Raw genomic sequence first — 24,138 nt, forward strand, 5'->3', positions numbered from 1 at the left:
ACGTAAACCCGACGTACAGGAATGCCACTTGCGCCAAATTTATAGGAGTCATTGCAGATGAAAAGAAGTCTTAAAATTGCGAACAATGCATACAAGGCCTTCGCGAACGACAGAGATACTATATCGCCGAAAAAAGGAGTGCGTCATTGACCGTGCATGGGACATGCAGGGAGTAACCCGGTTTTCAACAGCAATATTCGTTTTGCGCGCGAGTTGTGTAAACTCATTCTGATTGCATCAATCAATTTAATCCGGTATTTAGCACAAACCGAATATCGCTGCTACATTTAAAGCCCGAATATTCCCTGCATGTATAACTGTGGTCATTGTGTACGGTGAATTGAATGGACACATTTAGATCGAGCATGGCAAGTCATTGCAATAGCCTATAATAATAGGCCTACCATATTGTTACTGCATTAACCATAGTGATGTTCTTATTGAAAATTTAAAAATACTAAAATTAAAAAGTAAATTGCATTGTGGGACTGTCAAATGATTATTGTAATCATCATTGCAAAATCACATAAAAATCCCCCAGGCTACTTGGAACATCTCTTTAAATTGTGCTCAAATACATTTCTATGGAAGATGCTAGCATGGCGAGCTGGTTTAGCCAAGGCCTAAAGATCATGAAGGATAGTATGTAAGACATTGAGCCATTAGATGTGCAGTTTGAAGCCCTTAAAAGACGTGCACTGTTTACTCACTGTTATTTTTATTTAATTCATCTTGAGATTTTTTAAGTTTAAATTTCAGATCAGTGAAGCACTTAAAGCACCAACACTTCATTAAGTTGCTTTTCTTGTAGAATTGTAAATCATAAGTCATAGGACAACCTATATAGGACAGTAATTAAGGAAAAAAAGTGAACCTGCTGCGGTGTTAAATGCGATGTGGTTGAAAATTTGAGTGCACCTAACTTTTGTGCTGGTGCACCTAAGAAAAAAAGTTAGGCGCACCAGTGCAACCAGTGCAAAAAGTTAGTCTGGAGCCCTGAGAACATTTTATCCATGTTCATAAAACGATAAGATGTATAAGTCTGACTTTTCAGTGGCATTGAAACAAATAGTCAAATTCTGTCTGAGACCAAATAATGATGACTCTAGGACAGGGTAGTAATATGCACAAAAGATCCATACAGGAAGCCAAACAAACAAATAAAAAGAAAAAAAAAAAAAAAAAACAATACCAGTCAACTGTAGTTATTTTTATATTCCTCAGTTGTTCCCCTATTTTATTATTTAATTATTGACTCATTCATTCGTTCATTAATTCGATCGCTCATTCAATGACTAATTTGTTCATTCATTAGTCCACTAATTAATTCGTTCATTCATTCTGTGATTTTATTTCAGAGCCACGCTCCATCTGATCTCTACCTAATGACCAAGAACCCAGAAGACACTCCCAACTCCCCAGATCTGATCGAACTCGAGTTCAGAAAAGGTATGTGTGTGTGTGTGTCTGTCTATCTGTGTTTGACGATGATACCCTCCTGATCTAACCCACATCCAGAGGCGGACAGAGTACACAGCTTCATTACTTGAGTAAAAGTACAGATACCCTTTGCTAAATTTTACTCAAGTACAAGTAAAAGTACAACAGTCAGATGTCTACTTAAGTAAAAGTACTGAAGTACTTGTTTTTAAAAGTACTTGAGTATCAAGAGTACAAGAGTAAATTTTCTAAATATTGCATTACTACTGCCACAGTGCTTACATTTATGTACAGAAACATCCTACATGGAGTTATGAAAAATGTTAATGTTAATACCTTGGAGAATGTAAAAGGAATTGAAAGTAAAATCAAGTAATTTATATATTTTTACCATGTTGCCAGGGATGGGCAGTATTTCTAATACATGTATTTAAAATACGTATTTCAAATACAAAATACTATTTTGTAATTGAAACATTTGAAGTGAAAACTATCATTAACTTGTTCAGAAAATTGAAATAGTCTGGCAAGGTGGGGCCACAGGTTGGCACATTCCCGGGATGGACCTTTTGCGTCTTCATGCATTGTTTCGTCCATGGTTTCATCTCTTATCTAAATCTAACCATGGAGTTGACTTTGGCAGAAAGCTGATGTGATTGCTGATAGGCTGTCCCAATCAGTGGCGCCTGCAAAATCCAATCACGTTTGAGAGGGAAACAGCAAATTGAGGGTTTCCGAGATTTTTGCTTTTTCCTTTTTTTTTTTAGAAGTAGTAACGGGTACTCACGGCTATGGATAGAAATGTAGTGGAGTAAAGAGTACAATATTTGCCTCTCAAATGTACTTGAGTAAAGTCATGAGTACTCCCCAAAAATTATACTCGAGTAAAGTACAGATCCGTCAAAACTGTACTCAAGTACTGTACTCAAGTAAATGTACTCCGTTACTGTCCAGCTCTGCCCACATCACAGCAGTCAAAGCCCCTATTTTACTGTAAAGTGTTGTGGAGTATTGTAGGGCTGTGTAATGAATCAAATTAATTGATTAATCATCAACCATGACTTCCAGCAATGATGAAAACAACATAATAGAGATGTAATGATTATTTTGCTGCATTTCAGTTTGCAACAATGCTCTCATTTGTCTTGAGTTATAAACTTAGCACTGCCTTTTGCTTCACAATGGTAACTTGAAAACATGATTTTTTTTTGTTTTAAATGTCTATTTCCATTTCATTATATTTAAATTCAATTCAATCAACTGTATTTTTTAAGTCTAGAAAATGAATGAGCATCCCTAGAGTCCTGTGCCGTCCAAACCCCAAACCTCAAGGCCCTCTGGCCCTGTGACTGTGTTAGGACCACACACAGGACATGTCCCCACATTCCTTCACTGCTGTGCTTGCCTGACTATGTACTTGTGCGTCATAAGATTTGTTTTCTTTAATGGTTTGTGTTATTCTCTCCGCTTAGGAGGTTATATGTTTAGTTTGTTTGTTTGTTTGCTAGTTGGTTGGTCTATCTTGGTCAGTTAGCAGGACTGCGCATAACTACCGGCCTGTTAGCACGGGCAAAAGAAAGAACCTGCGTGTCGTGAATTTGGTTTCACATTTACTAATGTTGTATGAAACAGCACTTGGTGTTTGCCAAAGGCGGCATTCTCTGATGCCCTTCTTCTATCTCATTTGTATCTTTAGTCCCATTTTTGTAGTGTGTGAGTGTGAGGTCCTAGGCTATGTTGTGGAGAAATATGGCCAGCTCTGCGTCAGACTTGATATTCTTCGTTTGACGAAGACGTCACCATCTCAGGAAGCTCCTCCGATGTCCACTTAATTTGTTTCTTGTTTTAATTTTGGAAATTTCCTTTTCGTAGGCGTTCATGACTACAAATGACAGCTGTTGACAGTTGGCCTTTGCTAATTTGGCAACCCATATAGGAGGACGCGCTAGCCAATTATTAATACGCTATTCTAGAATTAATCGTTCAAAACATAAGAGAAAATTCCAAGAGATTCTGCCCCGTAACTCTTTTTTTTTTTATAGGTTTTACGGGGTTTTACGGGTTAGAGTAATGTTGTCAAATAAGCCATTACTTCAATTCATCGTGTTTCCTTACTCTCTGACACATATGGTGATCATTTTTGGAATGGTTACAGTTTATTTTCCATTATTTCCTACATAATGGTCCTTTAATGAAGCGGAAGTAGATTGGGAACAAAATAGAATGTTCAAGCATTGTTTTTGTTTTTCTTGTTGAAAACTTGTAGATCTCAGACTGCCTAAATGGTTGTTTTCTCTCATGACCTAGTTGTCAATAGCATATGCACCCTCTCACTCAAAAGTAATACTAAAGTTACATTATATACAAAATGTCATGTCATCAAATTAAAAAAAAAAAAACGATAATCTCCAAATCCACCACTTTGCAGGTACAAACAGGGCAGACTTCCTCAAAAATTAAAACAATCACTCGACTTCCTTTGTGTGTGTTTCTCTCTCTCTCTCTCTCCCTGTGTGTGTGTGTGTAGAAAACAATCCCATAACAATAAAAGCACATAGAGCTAATAAGGAAAAACGTAGAGACTCTTTGCTGAAAGTGGGAAGTGTTGAGATTTCTATAACACGCTAATATTTGTCCCACACATAAGATGGCCCTTTAACCTTTCAACAAAGTGTTATTTTCATGACAAACTAGCGCCCGGGAATGCATGCATAAATGTTAAGCCCTTAGTGTGTCAGGCGGTCAATGGACACCCCAATGAACTGGTAATGTGATTTTATCTAACAGCAATGTCATTGTGTCCCCTAAGAAGGCTACGCTGGATCCGAGCACATTTCTGATCAGTATTCATAGATATTTTAGTGGCCACCCTATACACCCACCCACCAACCCCAACCCCCGGCCCATTTAAGGGGGAAGGAGAAAAGCTGGTTTAGTGGTTTACACAAAAGACCCCCCCCCCCCCCCAACCCAAACCCACCCTCTGTCCTCCCTCCTGCAAAAGACCTGCACTTGGATGTTTTATTTCATTCTTTTCCTTTCCTTTCTTTTATTTTCTTTTTCGTTTCCCTCGCTTTTTTACTGCGCCTGTTTTCTCAGACCCTTCCTAAAGACAGCCCCAGACATTCTTTGAACAAAAAAAAAAAAAAGAATTTTAACTACGCAAGAAAACTCTTGGCCCCCCAACACACACACACACACACACACACACACACACACACACACACACACACACACACACACCCCATTTTCTACTTACTAGAAAAAGAGAGCAAAAATGTACTGGAGTAATTTTTCCAACAACTGTGTCTGCTGTCCCATTGTCTGCACTGTTCTGGGCATTATACGCAAAAGCAGCAAGAGAAGAAAGCCCAAGTGAATGCACATCAGTATCGATAGATCCCTCATAAGTAAGAGAGAGAGAGAGAGAGTGAGGGAGAAAGAAAGGGAGAGAGAGAGTTCCCTCGCATTCCCGCGCTTTCCTGCCCCTCCCCTCCTGCTCTCTCGTTCCTTCACACCCCTGCTTTTTAATTGATTTGAACTTTTAATCTAATTATTAACTATTTGGGGGAGCGGAGGTCTTTGTGGCTGGGGCACAGGCAGGGCCTTGCTATCTCCTACGGCCTCGCATTGGCCCTGGGAGTATTTTCCTCCTCCTTCTCCTCCTCCTCCTCCTCTTCTTCTGCTCTTCCGAGCCGTGGGGGCAGGGCCATATGGGAAGGGGGGTCGGGCCGACAAAAGGCCTTGTCTGAAAATATTTGTCAAGTCCCTTTACGTGTCACTCGAACAGGGCTTACACTGCTTGTGCCACTCAAAGGCAAGCAGAAACGCGCCTTTTATATTTCTCTCTCACTCCCTGTCTCACCCTCTTTCTCTCTCTCTCTCTCTTCTCGCACATACGGGTGGCTTGATTGGCAACTGCAAGCATGCTAAATGCAAATGAAGGATTGGACAGATGAAGGGATAGAGAACTTATCAGCAGTTTTTTCTTTCTTTCTCTCTCCCTCTCTCTTTCTCTCTCTCACTCTGTCTTTTTCTTATTTTTTTTTTTCCCAAGCTCTCTCTCTCTCTTCAAAAGATTCTCTCCCTTCTCCCTCCCCATCTTTTCTCACTGCAACCCCCACCACCACCACCCCACCAGGCTCAGGCCCAGTGTCTGTCTGTTAGGCCCTCTCCACCTCTGGCCCCGACGATGCTCACTTGGGCCCGTGAATAAGCCGCCTATTGACAGTGATTTATTTATGGCAGTGTGTTGAGTGTGTGCCCATGAGGAAAGGCTGGCGAAAACCTGGGTGTCCCCAGCCAGGGTTTTGTATGTGTGTGTGTGTGTGTTTCTGTGTGTGTGTGTGTGTGTGTGTGTGTGTGTGTGTGTGTGTGTGTGTTTCTGTGTGTGTGTGTGTCTGTGTTTCTGTGTGTGTCTGTGTTTCTGTGTGTGTCTGTGTTTTGGGTATGTGAATGTGTGTGTTTGTGAGTCTACTTTATGTCAAGGAACTGTATGTGATCCACATGTAGGTTGTCTTCTTTGCTCTTCTGTTCTTTTCTCATTGTTATGTCTTTCCTGTATTAGTTTGACTTTGGTTTGTGGTGGTATTTTAGCATTTGGTTTCATTTTGTTTCATTTTATGTAGACATCTTGCTTTTTCCTCTCTTTCCCTGCCATCCTGTCCCATTTATTCTGAGGTGCACGCACGCACACACACACACACACACACACACACACTCACACACCTACACATTTCCACTCACACATTTTCACACATACACACACAGAGAGACACACACACACACACACACACACACACACACTCATTACCAGGCTTACTCCTACTCCTGCTCTGTACGCTGAGTACAGTGGAGCAATGGTTAGGTGTGTAATTGCATTAGGGAAGGTCCTGCCCGTGATTTCACAGCCCTCAGAGTGAACAGGGCTTTTGCATTTATGAGCTGTTCTTGTCCCAGGCCATTGAGGTATTGTCTGGTTAGACTCTCAAGCCCCTCTCATTTCTCCCTCTGTCTCTCTCTCTTTCTCTCTCTCTCCCTCCCTCTCTCCTTCCTTTCTCTCCTCAGTCTCCGCTCTTCTTATTCTCTACCCGCGGTCTTTTTATTCGAGCACTATGAACTCTCTAAGTGACCAATAGAATGCAAAACCTCAGCGCTCTAAACGTTATGTTCTATTGGCCGTTGTGTAAGTCTATAGCTTCATTGTATTGCCAGGCATTCATACTCCCACTGTCACCCAAAATGTTTGTGCTCCATTGGTCACTGTGTGAGTGTATAGCTCTATTGAAATGTATTGTAATGCAAGCATCTGTTTTTTTCCCCCTCTTTTTTCACACAAAAACCTTGTGTTGTGTTAGTCATTTTTTGAGAGTTCATAGCTCCGTTGTGGTTTGGCATGGGATTTTCTCCCAAAAAAAAAAAAAAAAAAACACTTTCCTCAAGGGGGTGACTTCATAAGCGGTGGAGTAGGATGTGCGGTGCTGGGGAGTTTTGGGTGCCTGGTTGTGGCCTGCGTTGCTGGAGCCTCTGTGCCAGGTGGCTTAAAAGTCTCTCCTGTCTTTCACAGGTGTGCCAGTCAAGGTGTCCCATCTGAAGGATGGCAAATCCAAGGACACTCCCCTCGAGATCTTCACCTACCTCAACGAGATCGGGTCAGTAGAGTTCACACTGCAGATGGACTGTCCGTCCTGTCCGTCCTTCTGTGTAACTGTATTGTAATCTATAGTAATCTATCCTTCTCTCAGGGATTTGATCTGTCCAGCAAATGGTCATACTTGTTGTTAAAGGTTGTATCAGCGATAACGGGGATACGTCACTTCTGTTGATGTTCAAACAAAGCAGAGAGCTAGCAATGTCTTATATGTGATGCGCTTTGGGTTGCACTCTGTGCATGTTAAATGCGCTATACAAATAAATCTGACTTGACTTGACTAATTAACTAACTAGGTAACTACCTCTTTTTGATCACCTGTCTCTGCCTCTGTCCCTGGTGTCTGCCCTGTAGTGGGAGGCATGGTGTCGGCAGAATCGATATCGTGGAGAACCGCTTCATCGGAATGAAGTCCAGAGGTGGGTTCACTGCTCACCAGACATTAACCACCAGACAGTGGTTAATATTGTGTAATGTTGTTGTGTGTGATTTGTAGCCGGAAAATGCTGTTGGGACACCACAGCAGGTGCCAGCACACACACACACAAAAACACACACACAGATATAGACACAGACATAGACACAGACATATACTGGAATACACACGTGCATACACACAGAGACACACACACACACACACACACACACACACACACTGAGAAAGTGTGAGTAGATAATTGTGCTGGCATTTGTCTCAGCACCCATCTCATTCAGCACTGAAAGCCAGCTGTGTTGTAGCGTGGATGCTGACTCTCCTGAATGTCACACTGCAGTCGCACCACCATCCCAACGAAGCCCAAATGAAGCCCATTACACAGTATGCATGCACACCCCTGTCTCCACAATGACACTCTCTGCCTTCTGGGGAAAATTGCCTCTTTCAAAATCAAGGCCTTCTAAACTGTGCCTGGTGCCACTAGTTAGATATTGTGTCTTTACAAACAGACCCTCCATGTAGCCAGTGTACGATGGGGAGGGGGGAGGGGGGAGGGGGGGGGGGGTCTGGAGCTGCTTGCTGTTTTTGGGTCCATCCTGATCAGAACTACACAGTGTCAAAGACTATTATCAAACTATTTATCCATCCATCCAAGATAAAATAATGCCAACACCTGGTTGTGACTTAAAGTGATTTGTGAACATTGTACATTCATTCTTTTCATTCTTTCATTCATTCACGAAACCACTTATTCATGCAGATGTGGGAGTGTATGCTTGACAGGAGCAAGAAAGTACTGGAAAAGAAAACAAGACATTTGCTATGGTGAAAGAACGCCATTTCACAAAACCATTCACAGTCGCCATTTGACTGAGCAAGGAAATTGTGCTTTATTTGAATCTTTTCTTTTGGGAGTTACAGCTTGTCAAGCATATGATCATGTCTGATGGAGGTTGCTTATCACTGCGCTCTGTGAACTCCCACACGTGTGTGCGCGCGTGCACACACACACACACACACACACACACACACACACACACACACTGATTGCTGTGTTGACCCCTGGCTGCTTGCTTGACTGCCTTGTGGGTGTTTGTCCGTGTCCCTTCAGATGGGTCGAGGTGCTCTGACCCTGTCAACATCCCTCCCTCTCCATCATCAGTCGTTGGCCTAACCATGGCTGCTTCCTCTCCTCTACAGCTGGGTTCCTGCTCCTTTCTTTTTTTTCTTTCTCCTCTCTCTCTTCAGCCTCCCCCCATCCCCCCATCTGTGTGTGCAAAGTCCACACCTTCTCCATCCCCCCATCTGTGTGTGCAAAGTCCACACCTTCTCCATCCCCTCTTCTGTGTCCTCCTCCAGTGAGGTTGCAGTAAGTATTGGTCTCTTGCTGTCATCGTACTGACAGCGTGTGACAGTGACTGAATGGATCAGGCTGACTCCCTCACACACACAAACACACACTCACACACACACATACAGACGTACACACACACATCATAATGCCCCCCTGATTGGCAAATTGACTCGACCAGAGGGCCTACTCTGTCACCATGTCTGACTGGCAGGTACAAATTGAGGAAAAAATTTGAAGCTTGTCCTTTTTCATTTTTTTTTCTCTTGCACTTCTTTCTCCTGGCCGCACAAAAGACAAGACCTTTCTTTCTTTCTTTCTCTCTCTCTCTTTCTTCTCATCTCCTCCTGTCCTGTCCTCCCCTCCTGACTGTGACAACAGTGCGAGGCGCCCTGTCAGAGAAGAGGAAGGCTTCACAAGACAAACTGAGAGGGAGCGGGGTTGAGCAGGGCATCTGGGACTGGTCACAACTGGGGTGACAAGGGGGGGGTGGGGTACAGATATGATTGAATCAGTCCTTTGGGTGTCGTGTTTGTTTGTGTGTCCTTTGCGTGTTTCGTGAGCAGACTCACAGGTCATTCAGTGGAGGGAACAAAACAGTCCTTGTCAGTTCCTGACAGAAAAAAGAGAGAGTGAGAGAGAGAGAGAGAGAGAAAAAAAGAGGGAGAGAGAGAGATGGAGAGAAAGGTAGAAAGAGGAAGGAGAGAGAAAGAACAAGGAATACTGAGACAGAGAAGGAGCGCAGGAGAGAGGGATTTATTCAGAGGCTGCTACACTCCTGCTGCTGCTGCTGCTTGAAGTGTACTTGAGCTTTAATAGGCCGTCCTCTGCTGCGATCTCCACAGGACCACAGGAGGCTCTGAGGCGCTGCTTTATGTGTGACTGCCCGTCTCTCTCCTCACACACAGGGATGGGAGGCTTGAGTTGGGGGATTCAGTGATTAACGACTGCGCTCCCCCATCTCAGCGCTGTCTGTAGAAGAAGTGTTGTGTATAGCTTAGTATTTGGTCGTGCAAGTCAGAAAAATTTAATAATGCAAAATGGACATGAAACAGAGGAAAAAAGGAAAGAAGGAGGTAAAAAAAATTGAAAAAGATTGAAAGGATTTTTATATTTTGTCCTTTTAAAGCAGGGAACAGAGATGTAGTATTTAGGATCCTTGCCCACACAAATTATTCCAAATATTATTTATATTTATAGTTATGAACAGTATCAATATTTACAGTTTAGATCAGAATCAGAATCAGCTTTATTGGCCAGGTTTGCATAAGCACAGGCAAGATACAATATACAATTGAGAGAGAGGGTAGGAATAGTGCAATATCAGAATAGACTGAGATTTAAGATTTAAATATAAATATAGTGCAATGATAATGTATGAATAACAACGTGAGGTAGATGAGCAGAACAGTGTTGATAGACTTTGTTCAGTGTAAGGGTGGGTGCTTGGGGGAAGAAGCTGTCTTTGTGTCGGCTTGTTTTGGCGAACAGTGCCCTGTATTGCCTACCAGAGGGAAGGAGGTTGAACAGTTTGTGACCAGGATGTGAGGGTTCTGCAGAAATTTTTGCTGCCATTTTCCTGACCCTGGACCGGTACAGGTCCTGGATGGAGGGAAGGTCAGCTACAATGATCCTCTCTGCAGCCTTAATTGTCCGTTGCAGTCTGGCCCTGTCCCGTTTGGTGGCTGACCCAAACCAGACAGTGATAGAGGTGCAGATGACAGACTGAATGATGGCTGAGTAGAAAGTGGTCAACAGCTCCTTAGGCTCCTTAGATTATGATGATGCACCAACAGAGGACATGGAGCTAATTTTATTGGTTATTGACCTTGTATATCAGTCAGCTGTCTCTATTTTAGGACTGCCCCTCTAAAGGTGTGTGGGGTGACTTTGGGATTGTGCCAGGTAGCGCAGATGGAACACAAGGAAATGTAATGTATTCTAAATTTTACTACATTATTGGCTCCACCAGGTAGGTTTGTCTGTCTGTTGTGTGCAGGATTGCGGAAAAAACTACTGGCCCAATTTCAATGAAACTTGGTGGAAAGGTGAAGCATAGTCGAATTTTGGAGCAGATCTAACTCGCAGGCCTTCACTTTCGCTACTGATGCCATATGACATTCACACCTGGTGTACCCTCTTGTGGTCAAATCTTAGAAATGCATTTCTTTATAGATCTCTGTCTGCCTTTGAAATTCAAGAAATAACATGTAGGTCTTCTGATGACATGGAATTACTGAATTAATGCAGCAGTGTATAATTTCCATATCAAACTGATTGCTGAAAGGATGATGCACTTCTTGTCATTGTTATTGGACAGTCAGTGTTTATTTTGACATCTAAAAGACAGTTACTGATATGTCAAGTTAGACTTGCATAGACAAGAGCTGTATGGCCTTGGTGGAGGGCTTTACTTTCTGAGTGCCCTTCTAGTTTCTAATTGAGATAAATGTCATTATTATTGGGTATAAAGACTGGATTTGAAGAGTGGCTATTTGGGTAAAGGAAAAACAGATTGCCTTCTCTTTCTCTTCCTATTGTTGACTTTGAGTACTTTTGATGACCACTAACATTGCCCATTTAACACGTCTTTATATGTTTGTGGGTCCAGATTGTAGTCTTAAGGTGTGTGTTTGAAAATAAAAGGGCACATGAAAGAGCATCTGCAAATACTTTGAGGTGTTAAGGTATTAAATCCTGTGGTTAATTCCTACCTGACCACCCCCCTACCCCTCCCTTCTGTAGGTGATTTCTGTTTAGGTTGCACCAAAGAATGCCAGGGAGGCTTAGCTTGGACCTGTGACTGGACCTCTTTACCTATGCGCGAGCAGGCCAGACGCCCCAAAGGGGTCCCCACACGCTCTCCACGCTCCATACAACAACGCAGCACTGAAACCTGGGCCTTAACCCCTGCAACCCCTCCACTCCGCCACGAGCGGCCTGCAGACATGCAGCCTGTTTAAAAGATTAATACCCGAGGCCGCCGCCGTGTCTATAATCTGAGCTCAGCTCTTCCTTTTTTAACAGCTAAGAGCAGAAAGAGTTAGAGGGCAGGCTTGGCTGCGCTTTATCAGATTCTCATAACGGAACTGGCCCAATCTGTCGCTTAACCCCCACAGACCCCTCCAGCCTCACCTCAACTTCCGTCACCTTGCCTACTTTAATCCGCATGGATTTAAGCTGGACTTTGTGTATCAGATGTCGCCCTTTTAGGTGTTAGCAGCGATGAGCGATCTTCTGAGTCGTGTTGTGGCCATCTGTGGCTAGCTGTGAGAATCAGTAGTATCTGTGGTTCATCGTTTCGGTTCCCTCTGCTGTTTCTTGACCATCTGCTGATTGGTCATTTCCTGTCTAGTCTCCTCTCTGCCCTCATCCACACTCTTTTTTTCTCTAGCCATTGCCTGGCTTCGCCTCATGTTTTGTGAAACGACAACACTGTCATGCTCTTATGTTCTCTTCGACTGAGCCCCTCATGAACACATCCCTGGTCACACTACTTTGTGAAGTACATCTGAGGCACTTTCAGATCATATGGCATTGTTTACTGCAGTCTACTCTGTGTCTCTAAATTGGACCAGGAAAGCTGAAAGCACAGCCACTGCTCTCTGAGATAACAGCAGCAGCAGCAGCTTTAAGAGCACTACTACCACCTTACTTTCTCTCATCTCTCTCTCTTTCTCTCTCCCTCTCCCTGTTTCTCGCTTCTCTTTCTCCTTGCGTCTTTATCTTTAACCCCCCCCCCCCTTTTTCCCTTTCTCCTCTCTTCCCCTGTGGCCTGAGTGACAGCTCCATTTTGCCCGGGTTCCTGGATGTGCGTGTGGAGGGGAAATTGCAGGGTAGGCCGGCCCCGGCCTTGCATATGGGCCGCTGACGGCTGCTACCCTGTTATTTACCAGGCGCTGTCAGCTGAGACGAGCTGCCACCGCAGGAGCTGACCAGAGCAGACTAATGCATCTACTGGGCTCAGCACAGAAGGAGGAGGAGGAGGAGGAGGAGGAAGATGGCTGTTATGATGAGTGCAGGACAGTTGATTTGAGCTACAGCAGACGGGAATGCTACGAAGAAAGATTGGTGGCATGTTGTGCCTAAATCTAGAGGTGCATTCAAATCCGACAAACACAGGAAACCTGTGTGTTTACAGTTTAAAGCAAAGAATTTTAAATGTTTCGACAAAAACGTGAAAAATAAAATGTAGAAAACTAAACATGCATGCCACAAGCAATCGACTTTGCCATATTTGAGCACCCTTCTGGCGTTAGACTCGACATCCCACTAATCTGTCTTTGTAGTGTATGCCTCTGATACGAGGTGGTAGTACAGATGGTGTATGGTGATTGGTGGAGTAATGGAGTAAATATCACTCTCAATAGAGGAGGATTTTGAATGGCAACCAGTGTTTCCAAAGAGGCTCTATGGCAGAAGTGTGTCTGCGTGTGTGGGGGTGGGTGGGTGGGTGTGGCGGGGGGGGGGGGGGTAAGTGGCTACAACCCAGGTTCGAATCCAATATCATTTCTTGAGCCCACCACATTCCACATCCCCCCACTTTACTGTCCCATCTGATTAAAGGCATAAAAGCCCCCAAAAACATATTTTTAGGAAAAGAGCTTCATTGGCAATTCACATCTGCTTTTCCTCGATGGCCCCATAATCAGGGGAAGTGGTTCAAAGTAGCGTGTCATTTAGTACATTTTTTTTTTTTTTTTTGAGAATTCACTCAAATTATGTACTGCTAATGATGCATCATGTTGAGTGTTTAGAAAACTAAAATGGGGCCCCAGCAGTGGCGCGACTGGCTGGGGCACCTGCACCGTACGCCGGGTTCGATTCCCGCCCCGTGGTCCTTTCCGGATCCCACCACGACTCTCTCCCCCACTCACTTCCTGTCAGTCTCCACTATCCTATCTGAGTAAAGGCATAAAAAGCCCAAAAAATATACTTAAAAAAAAGAAAACTAAAATGGAACGAACGAGGCAATGATTAAGCCATACTTCCATACCAGGTCCTCATTAGAGGATGAAGGCAAGAAGGCAAGTCAATGACAAAGTCAAGCGTTAGACTTGTGTGATGTGGACACACTTGTGAATTCTAACAAGCAAATGTAAATGTAATGGTATTGAAAGCTATCCTGGCCCCGCCTATCCCTGATCTCCTTTCAGGGAGATACACGTCTGGGACTCGATAATTCACTAACGTTTCCCTCAGACTCATTTTTCTTAAATGTCAGGCCAACCAGCGATGAGAGGGGAAGATAGTAGCAGCGACACCTGCAAACATCAAAAAAAGAATTACAGCAGATAGACCCATATACATTGTTTCCTGACTGTTGATGTTGTTTATTGTCAGTTTGTAAAGTTTAGGCAAAGTAGGAAGTAATGTTAGGAATCTCTGGTCAATGTAATAGTAAGGCTGGACCAGATATTTCAAAAGTTAGTGCCTGTCGCGATGCAAGTGTTGGAAAGGAATCCCAATCATGAGTCACTAGACTCTATTCACTTTGTAAATGAGTTTGGATTTTCCAGGCTAATTGAAAGAAACTGAATGAGAAAAATAAGTGCTCATCTTAACTCGTCAGTGATTCTGCTTTCAGTATATGTTTTTGGTTCTCAAACTGTGTCTTTGCTTGTGCCCAGGTATTTATGAGACCCCTGGAGGCACCATTCTGTACCACGCTCACCTGGACATCGAGGCCTTCACCATGGACCGAGAGGTGCGCCGCATCAAGCAGAGCCTGGGCATCCGCTTCTCCGAGCTCCTCTACAACGGTACACTACACACGCCACTACACCACGCCCTCTATACTGACTTACTTGACTTACAGGCAACATCAAGTAATAAACCCTTAAAGGAGAATTCCGGTGTGATATTGACCTAAAGTGTATTGAAACACGATACCGAGTGTGAACGTATGTCTCATAGCCCATCTCTGCTTGTCCCCTGCACTCCAAAATCTGGCGCTAGTTAGCCGATGCTACCAATAGCTTTTTCAATGGTGGTGCTTCGGCATCGGGCTAGCCGTGCAAATAAATCACTGTTTTACAGCATTTACGAGGCTCAATGTATCTCCATTTAGTCACGATAAGTCGAGCGACGAGTAAGAATGAACAGGTATGATAAGGGATCAGATTCCAAAAATAATTCAGTGGAAATGCATGGATTCCAGTTGCTGCTACTGGAAGAAACTGGAATCCATGCATTTCCACTGAATTATTTTTGGAATCTGATCCCTTATCATACCTGTTCATTCTTACTCGTCGCTGGACTTATCGTGACTAAATTCAAGATGGCTGCAAACGCTAAACTTCATGAAGATACTGTCTGTATAAATCGTCTTGTAAGTAAACTACCAGTGCTTTTTCAAAGTTCTCAATGTCTCGTTTTAAATGTCATGGCCCTCGGAAGTCTACCAATGAAGCGTGGAGATACATTGAGCCTCGTAAATGGTGTAAAACAGTGATTTATTTGCATATGGCTAGCCCGATGCCGAAGCACCACCATTGAAAAAGCTGTTGGTAGCATTGGCTAACTAGCGCCAGATTTTGGAGTGCAGGGGACAAGCCGAGATGGGCTATGAAACATACGTTCACACTCGGTATCATGTTTCAATACACTTTAGGTCAATATCACACCGGAATTCTCCTTTAAAGGTGTACCGTCACACCGATGGGAATGTTGGAAAATGGGTTAACCTTTAAGGGTTAACAGTTTTGTCCAAATGACAATGATTTTGATTTGCAAATCTGCTGAATTTTCAGCCTCACCTGTAGCCATTTTGTCTCATATTGTCTTAGGACATGTCTAACAGGATGCGATGTGAGCAGCTATTAAAATCCGCTTAATTGCATTCTTTTCAATGTTTTGAGAGAACTATCGTCGGATGCCCCGTTATTTTTTTATTTCTGTCGCTCGCGTTGTTCTGCTATTTTGAATGAGAAATATGTCGCAATAGAAGGGCATATTTAACGGATTCAGTGTAGATAGACTACAAGACGGTCGCTCACTTGGATCCTATTAGGACATTGTGTAATATGGTGACCGACCCTGAGTCCAGAGTGCAACATTACATTAGGAACTCCATCTTAACAGGCATACTAGTTAGGAACTAGTTAGGAACTCCATCTTAACAGGCATACTAGTTGGGAACTCCATCTTAACAGGCATGCTAGTTGGGAACTAGTTAGGAACTCCATCTTAACAGGCATACTAGTTAGGAACTAGTTTGGAACTCAGTGTTAACAGGCATGCTAGTTGATAAGGTCTCTCTCGGGTTACCTGTTAACATGCAATAGTTCTTAACACGTAGCAAGGTTTAAAATTGATTTAGAATACTCTTTTACGTTAAGCCCACATTTAATCCAAATGACTTTCACTTAATGTAGTCAGAAAATCCCTGTGTGAGTGTATCCCTGCAGGCTTCAATCTCGCCGCTGCAGTGTTGCAACAAAGGCCAGAATACCTGAAACTGCTTGTGACATTTGGTCCACATCTCCTGCCGTAGCCTTTGAAATATTCTTGCGAATGCTGGGCTGCGCGTGTGTTGGGTTTCCCTCTCTGTTTCGCTTGGTTAGCTCAGATGGCCTAATCTCTTTGTGTCCTCCTGGCAGACTGCCTGCTCCTCCCAGCCCAGCCCAAGCCTCCCACCTCAGCACTCTCAGCACTTTTTCTTTTTCTCTCTCCCTCCATCTCTCTCTCTTCTCTTTCTTTCTCTTTTTATCCATCTCTCTTTCAAGCTTTTTTTTCTGTCCCTCTCTCTTTCCCTCTTTCACTCTTTCTCTCTCTCTCTCCTCTCTTTCTTCTGTCTCTATTTCTCTCTCTCCCCTCTCTTTCCCTCTGTTGTGTGTGTGTCTCTCTCTCACTCTCTCTCTCTCTCTCTATCTCTCTCTCTCTCTGTATCCCTCTGCCCCCCCCCCCCACTCCACCTAGATAATAGGCTTTGGCCTCGTTAGAGACTGCTTACAGAGCCACTGTGAGCAATTAAAGACATATGAGCAAGACACACCAGAGGAGGAAAAGAAGATGGGGTAAGAGAGAGGGAGAAGATGGGGTAGGAGAGAGAGAGAAAAGGAGAGAGACAGGAAGCGTGTGTGTGAGAGAGAGAGAGACTATACGAAAGAGGGAAAGCTAAGTGGAAGTGTTGAAAGGAAGATGAGTAGACAGTGTATAGTGTAAATAACAATAATGTTCATAAATGATGTGAACATTTGCTGTATATTGCTGTCAAATCTTCACCAATGAACACGACCAAAATCATTGCGCACGCTATGGTGCATTCCAGTTGTACTTGTAAGCCATAATTGTCCAGTTATGAATAGAAAAATTCAATTGGAATGCCCCTGAAGTTGTAATTCTAACTTGTCAACTTGTTCGAACCAACTCGATTCAACTTGTTGAGTGGGAAACTTCAAGATGACTGCCCTTACCAATAAATTAAATTTACAGAAAGGCACTCTATTATTATTATTATTATTATTATTATTATTATTATTATTATTATTATTAGCATTAGCATTTCTGTCCTATTTGTATATGTTGTAGTAGTAAATTGGTGTCCAACTTCTTGCCGTCGCTGTGACGTTTGAATGCAATGCCATTCAGAAACTCATAGAACATTTTCGCCCTCCAAAAACGTTCCTTTTTGATGATTTATTTTCACCATACCATGCAATGCATTGATATGAATTGGTATTGCTATATCAATAATCACTTACAACAGTCAATTGTAAATATCAATAACAACAGTCAATTGGAGGCAAATGAAATGCGGTGTTGACATACTTGGCCAATAAATCTGTTTCTGAAAAAGAGAGCTTGAGGAGATTGATAGATGGATGAATGATTTGGATGGGTGAGATGAGGTGTAATGAGGGAGAATTATGGAATTAGGATTATGAGAAGATTAAGAGATGGAGGAGGAGGAGGAGAGTGAAAAGGAGAGAAATAAACAGATAAATGAAGAGGATGGAGAGAGAGAAAAAAACAGAGGCTCTATCTCACCTTACAAAGACACAGATAAAAGTCATTAGCATCCGACTGCCTGAGGCGACATCCACACTATTCCATTTTTGTTTTAAAACGTTGTCTCGTTTGATAGTACTGTGTCCGTCCACACATGTTTGCAATTTCCGAATCTTGTCTGCAAGGAACACCTATAGACAGTAGTGGTGGCACCTGAAGACATGATCATATGTTCATAAACGACAGCTTGCGCAATGCGTATACACAGATTCAAACCACCAGTGTCAAAACTTTATTGGCATCGTTACACTGATTGGATTTTTTAATGACCTCGCTGATATACATCCTTTAATTCTGTTTGTTTATTTGTCTATGCAGTTCCTTTAATGCCGTCCTTGTGCTGACCTTGTGCTTGTGTGTGTCATGGCTTCTGGATCTGCAGGGTTCTGGTATAGCCCGGAGTGTGATTTTGTGCGCCACTGCATCGACAAGTCTCAAGAGATGGTGGAGGGCAAAGTGCAGATGTCTGTCTTCAAGGGCCAGGTCTACATCCTGGGCAGGGAGTCGCCTAAGTCTCTCTACAATGAAGAGCTAGTGAGGTAAAAAGTGTGTGTGTGTGTATGTCTGTGTGTGTGTGTGTGTGAGTGGGAGTGCTTGTGAAGAACGTGTGTGTGTGTGTGTTTGTTTGTTTGTTTGTTTGTTTGTTTGTTTGTTTGTTTGTTTGTTTGTGTTAAACTAAAGGTAAGGAGTGTGTGTATGTGTGTGTGTGTTAAACTAAAGGTAAGGAGTGTGTGTGTATGTGTGTGTGTGTTAAACTAAAGGTAAGGAGTGTGTGTGTATGTGTGTGTGTGTTAAACTAAAGGTAAGGACTGTGTGTGTGCGTGTGTTTGTGTTGGTGTTAAACTAAAGGTAAGGAGTGTGTGTGTGTGTGAGTGTGTGTGTGTGTGTGTGTGTGTGTGTGTGTGTGTGTGTGTGTGTGTGTGTGTGTGTTGCTCTATGTCCATTATCTCCACTCTTCTCCCTGTGAGCTGTGGTTTGATCGGATCGCCCTCTGCCATATTCTGTGACCCCAGCCCAAACAATAACATCTACACAGCAGGAGACAAAAGCATCAGAGCCTTCTATCCCTCTCCCTCTTTCTCTATACCTCTCTCTTTGACTTCTCTTCCATCTTTTACCCTCTGTTTCCCTCTCTCTTTCTGCCTTGTCTTCTGTCTCACTCCCAAACTCTTACTCCTTTCTCCTATATTGTCCATTTTGCTCTTCTCTCTTCTTCTGTTTCTGTGTCTCTCTCTCACTCACTCACTCACTCACTCACTCACACACACACACTGTTGTCTTTCTCTCTTGCATGCACACATACAGTACACACTTTCTCTCTCTAACACACAGGCTGCTGTCATGCACTCTCTTGTACACTCATATACACACTTTCTCACTCTACCTCTCTCTCTCTCTCACACACACACACACACACACACACACACACACACACACTCCTACGTGCCTTCTCTCTGATCCCTGGCTTTGGGGAACACTGAGCCCATTGAGGTCCTCCTTGACCCTCTCTGGCCTCAGGGCTGAGCTCCGGCTGAGGCTGAGGACCAAAGCAAAGGCTCCATATGCCCAGCCTTCTCCTGTTCCCTCCTCAGGGCTCCCATGGAGGCAGAGCAGGGCCCTTTAGGCGGGGGGGGGGGGGGGGGTGCTCAGGGTTGGGGCCTTTGAGAGAGAGAGAGTGAGTGTGTGTGTGTGTGTAGAGGGAGGGTGCGTGGGGGTGGAACGGCACGTTTCATGCCTGTTAAGCATGGACCGGGCAGTGGTCGAAAGGTCGCATCACCCTACTTACTCACACACACACACACACACACACACACCTCTTCACGCACTCAGAGACGCCAGAGGGGAAAGTGGGTGTTTTATTTCAGGAGAAAGAGTGACAATGATGAGAGAGTTGCAGAAGAAAGAGATTGCGGAAGGAACAGATGTTATGGGATGTCTGTGAAGATGAAGATAAAGATAAAGATGGAAGTTGATGATTGAGGAAAAAGATGATGATGATAAAAAAAATGCCGCCCATGGTGAAGAGGAACAGGACAAAGGAGAATGTGATGAAGAGGTCGTCCATGAGGATGATGAAGGAGAAGAAGGAGGACATGGATACTGGTGGGGGTTATGACTATAATGATGATGATGATGATTAATTTTATTTCATGCCACTTGAAAGAACATGGTGTCAAGCCATGTTGTGAAGGCGTCTGAAGAAACAACAGAATCAATCATCAGCTATATATTTGATGTAGCAACACTAGGAGATACTCAAAGCCACAGTAAAATCGGTCCATGTGTGTGCTTGCGCGCACGTGCGCACACACACATACACACACACGCGCGCACACACACACACACACACTCATGCTTGCTTCCACGCTGCGTGGGCTCCGTAAATAGTGGCATACACACATACACACACACGCATACACACATACACACACACACACACACACACATACACACGCACATACATACACACACACATACACACACACACACACACACCAAAGAGTATAGAAGTAACAAGAGGCGAAACTCTGTTGCAGTTTTGACAACAATCGTTAGTTGGCGCTGCTGTCACACTTTCGCCAATTTGGACTGATCATACCACTATGGCCGTTGACTTCAATCAGAACATGCCAACGTAAACCAGCAAGATGGGTCACTATATTGTGCTCAATTTCAAACCACTAGTTTACTACAGGTCATATGTAGAAGTTCAATACAGGTCATATGTAGAAGAAAAAAAATTTGAATAACACACCGCTCAAATTAAACGGCAATAATATTATGTAGGGCTACATACATGGGCTACAGATCATGTCCATTCACTGGGCAGATCTACAACAAGTTTGACAGAAAGACTTTAGCCTATAATGGATTTTTAATCTACAACATAACAGAAAGTTTACTTTCCATCACTGTTCCCTCCGGACTGTAAGTCTACTTGAAAATACAGTATGTTTAAACTAGAAACAAAATAGACGGCCATCACTTAACTCAAGCTACAAGCCAGCCTGTCAACTGGAATGACTAGAGAAGCTAACTAACTAGCATACATGATAATCAGCAAGCGGCAAAAAGATAATTCATTTCACGACGAGGGACATACGTTGGATGAAAAGGTAAATAGGCTAATAGCCTACCAACTTCATTCCTCTCAGAAATCGATCCATTTTCTTAACTGTAGGCTACTTTACAATCAGTGCCCCTGCTCAGCTTCGTAAATCAAAGCACTAATTACCACCCCTTTCGTTCGAAAATTCTAAAACAACAATGTTTTTTAATACCTCAAAATAACATTTGATAAATGAACCTTACATTTTTCAGTAGCCATAGGTGTGTAGATTTGAACCAAATCTGGTTTGGTTCTTACCGGGGCTTTTACTGCCTGAAACATCCGATTTTGTTTACCATGCTCGGAGTTTAGTGCTGGGCTGGTGGGTGCCTATTTCCATCTGTCAAATCTTTTGGAAGCCTAAATTATTATGAATAAATGCAAAGCCTACTTATCATATTTTGCATGATTTATAGTTGGGGAATTCAGGGTATGAGAAAATATATATATATATATATATATATATATTTTTTTTAATACTGTAAGACACTTTTTAATCTGGACCGATATCATTAAGTTCTATGATAGTTGTGTTGCGTTCAGTCCAAGATGGCGGAGCTGCAGCTCAGTTATGGGTGCGTTTGTTGCAATGGAACATTCTATTGAGTTTCACCTCTTGTTACTTCTATACTCTTTGCACACACTCCTCATGCTTGCTTCCACGCTGTGTGGGCTCCGTAAACAGTGTCATCAGCACAGTGGAAGTCCTCCCTATCGATCCTCCAGAGGGTGGAGAGAAGGGGGAGAAATGTCACAGCACCACGTCAGCTCGCTCCGCTAGCACATCAGCAGGGAAGCTTACCTCTCCAAAACACCACGACGACCGCTCTAAACTCCCAGCTCTCTCCCATGGCCGCGTCTGAGCTATCACGCGCCCAGTAGCCCCTTCTGACTCCCAGCTGAAAGAAGCTGCTCTGACGGGGCCGCAAAAACAGTGAATGTCCTGAAATAACACGCGCACACAGCGGTCGCAGGGATCGGAGACAAACTGTTGTAATCACATTATTGTGATTCTCAGCAGAGCCAGTCAAAAAAGGAGGTGGGAGGAAGGCAGTGTCGTGGCTCCCACACACTGGCACACAGCGTTATGAAATGGCAGCCGTGGAGAGAGACTCTGTGCCGGTCTGACATAATGGACTTTCAGCTGCAACTGTACACCATTCAGTAACATCAGAAGTGAGGCAGCGATTGTGTTGTGGGAAATCATTAAACTGATATAAATGGGTTTCTTCAAATTTGCATTATGCATGTTTGTTTCAAAACTATGAAACATTTAGTTGCAGAAGTGTTGTCTTAGTTTGTCCTCTGTATCCACGACTACCATACAGTGGTATTTAGTCAATTGATGCGTCAAGTGTAATTTTCCTTTCTCGCTCTCTCTCCCTCCCTCCCTTTCTGTAAATGTCATTCTTTCTTTCTCTCTTTCTCTCTCTATCCCTTAGCATGGATGTGCAAGGTGACTATGATCCCTGCGACGCCTCTGGGTTCATTAAGATCAATGCTGTCAGGTAAGTTGTCCCTTTGCTCCCCAGTCGCCATCTTAGCCACCACCCCTAAAAAAAAGGTTACTGTCTCCTCTTCCTTCCTCTGAAGTCTTTACTGCCACTCAATTAGCCATGAATGACCAACAGTTAAGCCACTGCTTCATCACATGCCGTATTTATCCACAATTGTGGGCTTTGGGACTAATGGGAAGTAATTGGCCAGAAGTAATCAGCATTTACCCCCCTGTTGAAATCATTAACTGTGTCTTTGGTTCACCTCTTACTGTTTTAAAAAATATGGAAATGATGCCTGCAAAGACTTGTATTTAGCTGCTTTCAGACCTAGGTGTAAGTCTGCATGTTCTGCGTATGCCAAGAAGTATATCTGAACAACATAGCCGGACATTTGGAACTCCAAACTTAGCCAGTTCTTAAACTACTCCCCTCCTAGTATTTCTGACAGAGCTTGTGTCTGAACGAAGCAAAGAACGTGGAGATTCTGTTCATGTGTGTGTTCAACCACGTTCAACCTGTTCAACCACGCGGCGTTTCTGTACATGTACGTCGGTGTCGTTCACACATAATGTCCGCATGTTAGCATCATATCTGAATCACCCGAAGGGTCGGACCTCCGATCCGCATATACTGCGGGGGACGTGTCTGAAAGCAGCTGTAGTGTGGTTTTGAGGGAGATAGGTGGAACATGTGCAGTGTTATTTTTTTTTTTTGTCCCTTGGCTAAGGCCTGTATGCCTCTTAACCCCATGCCTCTATTTGTTATTCTCAGTATCTGACATTTGCATAATGTTCGTGTGCAAGTTTCACTGACCCTTTACCCCGTTCTTTTTGCCTGCCTTGCACCTTAGTTCAGTAAAATGTTTGATTTTCATGGTAGTGTGCATTCAGCGTTTCCTTTTTACATTGACATTTATTCATTCGGCACACACTTTTATCCAAATCAACTTACACATTGAACCATCCTCTGCTAGGCTAACCCTTTGGGACAGCCGTAGCTTGAGCCGTGTAACCCGAGGGTTGCCGGTTTGAACCCCGACCAGTAGGAACGGCTGAAGTGCCCTTGAGCAAGGCACCTAACCCCTCACTGCTGTAGCAGGCAGCTCACTGCGTCGGGATTAGTGTGTGCTTCACCTCACTATGTGTTCACTGTGTGCTGAGTGTGTTTCACTAATTCACGGAAAGGGATAAATGCAGAAACCAAATTTCCCTCCCGGGATCAAAAGAGTATATATACAGTACTTATACTTTATATATTTAAGTGTAATAATGCCACATCCTTCATTTCACACTTCTGTCTTCACAGGCTCCGGGAGCACCATCGTTTGCAGGGTGACATGGCCTCAAAGAAGTGAGGCCGGCTCAGAATCAGTCCTCCTTTCTTGCTCCCAAACAACACCTCACATGTGCCTAGTAGATGGAAAGGGACAGTTCTGCCAAACTAATTCTGCCAATCAGAGTCAATCAATCTGTCAAAACCCCACAGCATGGCATTGGTAGGTTGAATGGTTTGGTTGAATTCCCGCCAAGTGTCCTGTTCTTCTAGTCAGCTTTGTGTCGGTTGTAGTGCTAGTGTTGTAATTGGATCTCTACAAATGCATTAGAAGAGATGTTTTGTTTGTTCAATTAAATAAGTCGACCA

At 43.5% G+C, this 24,138-nt stretch overlaps 1 protein-coding gene across 1 annotated transcript in view; it reads left to right on the forward strand.

Moving 5' to 3' along the window:
* The window catches only part of ass1 (argininosuccinate synthase 1), a 52,460-nt gene extending 28,322 nt beyond the window's left edge, over positions 1–24,138 (forward strand). The window contains exons 9-15 of the mRNA XM_076283264.1: positions 1,359–1,449; positions 7,007–7,091; positions 7,445–7,509; positions 14,508–14,639; positions 18,272–18,428; positions 22,441–22,506; positions 23,803–24,138. Coding sequence (XP_076139379.1) covers positions 1,359–1,449; positions 7,007–7,091; positions 7,445–7,509; positions 14,508–14,639; positions 18,272–18,428; positions 22,441–22,506; positions 23,803–23,851 — 645 coding nt within the window. The 3' untranslated portion in view covers positions 23,852–24,138. The remainder of the gene's footprint in view (positions 1–1,358; positions 1,450–7,006; positions 7,092–7,444; positions 7,510–14,507; positions 14,640–18,271; positions 18,429–22,440; positions 22,507–23,802) is intronic.

The sequence above is a fragment of the Alosa pseudoharengus genome, unplaced genomic scaffold, assembly GCF_046254945.1.
Source record: "Alosa pseudoharengus isolate Yale_2024_CS ecotype anadromous, Long Island Sound unplaced genomic scaffold, YU_APseudo_1.1 YU_APseudo_1.1_scf_14, whole genome shotgun sequence".
NCBI classification, from domain to species: domain Eukaryota; kingdom Metazoa; phylum Chordata; class Actinopteri; order Clupeiformes; family Clupeidae; genus Alosa; species Alosa pseudoharengus.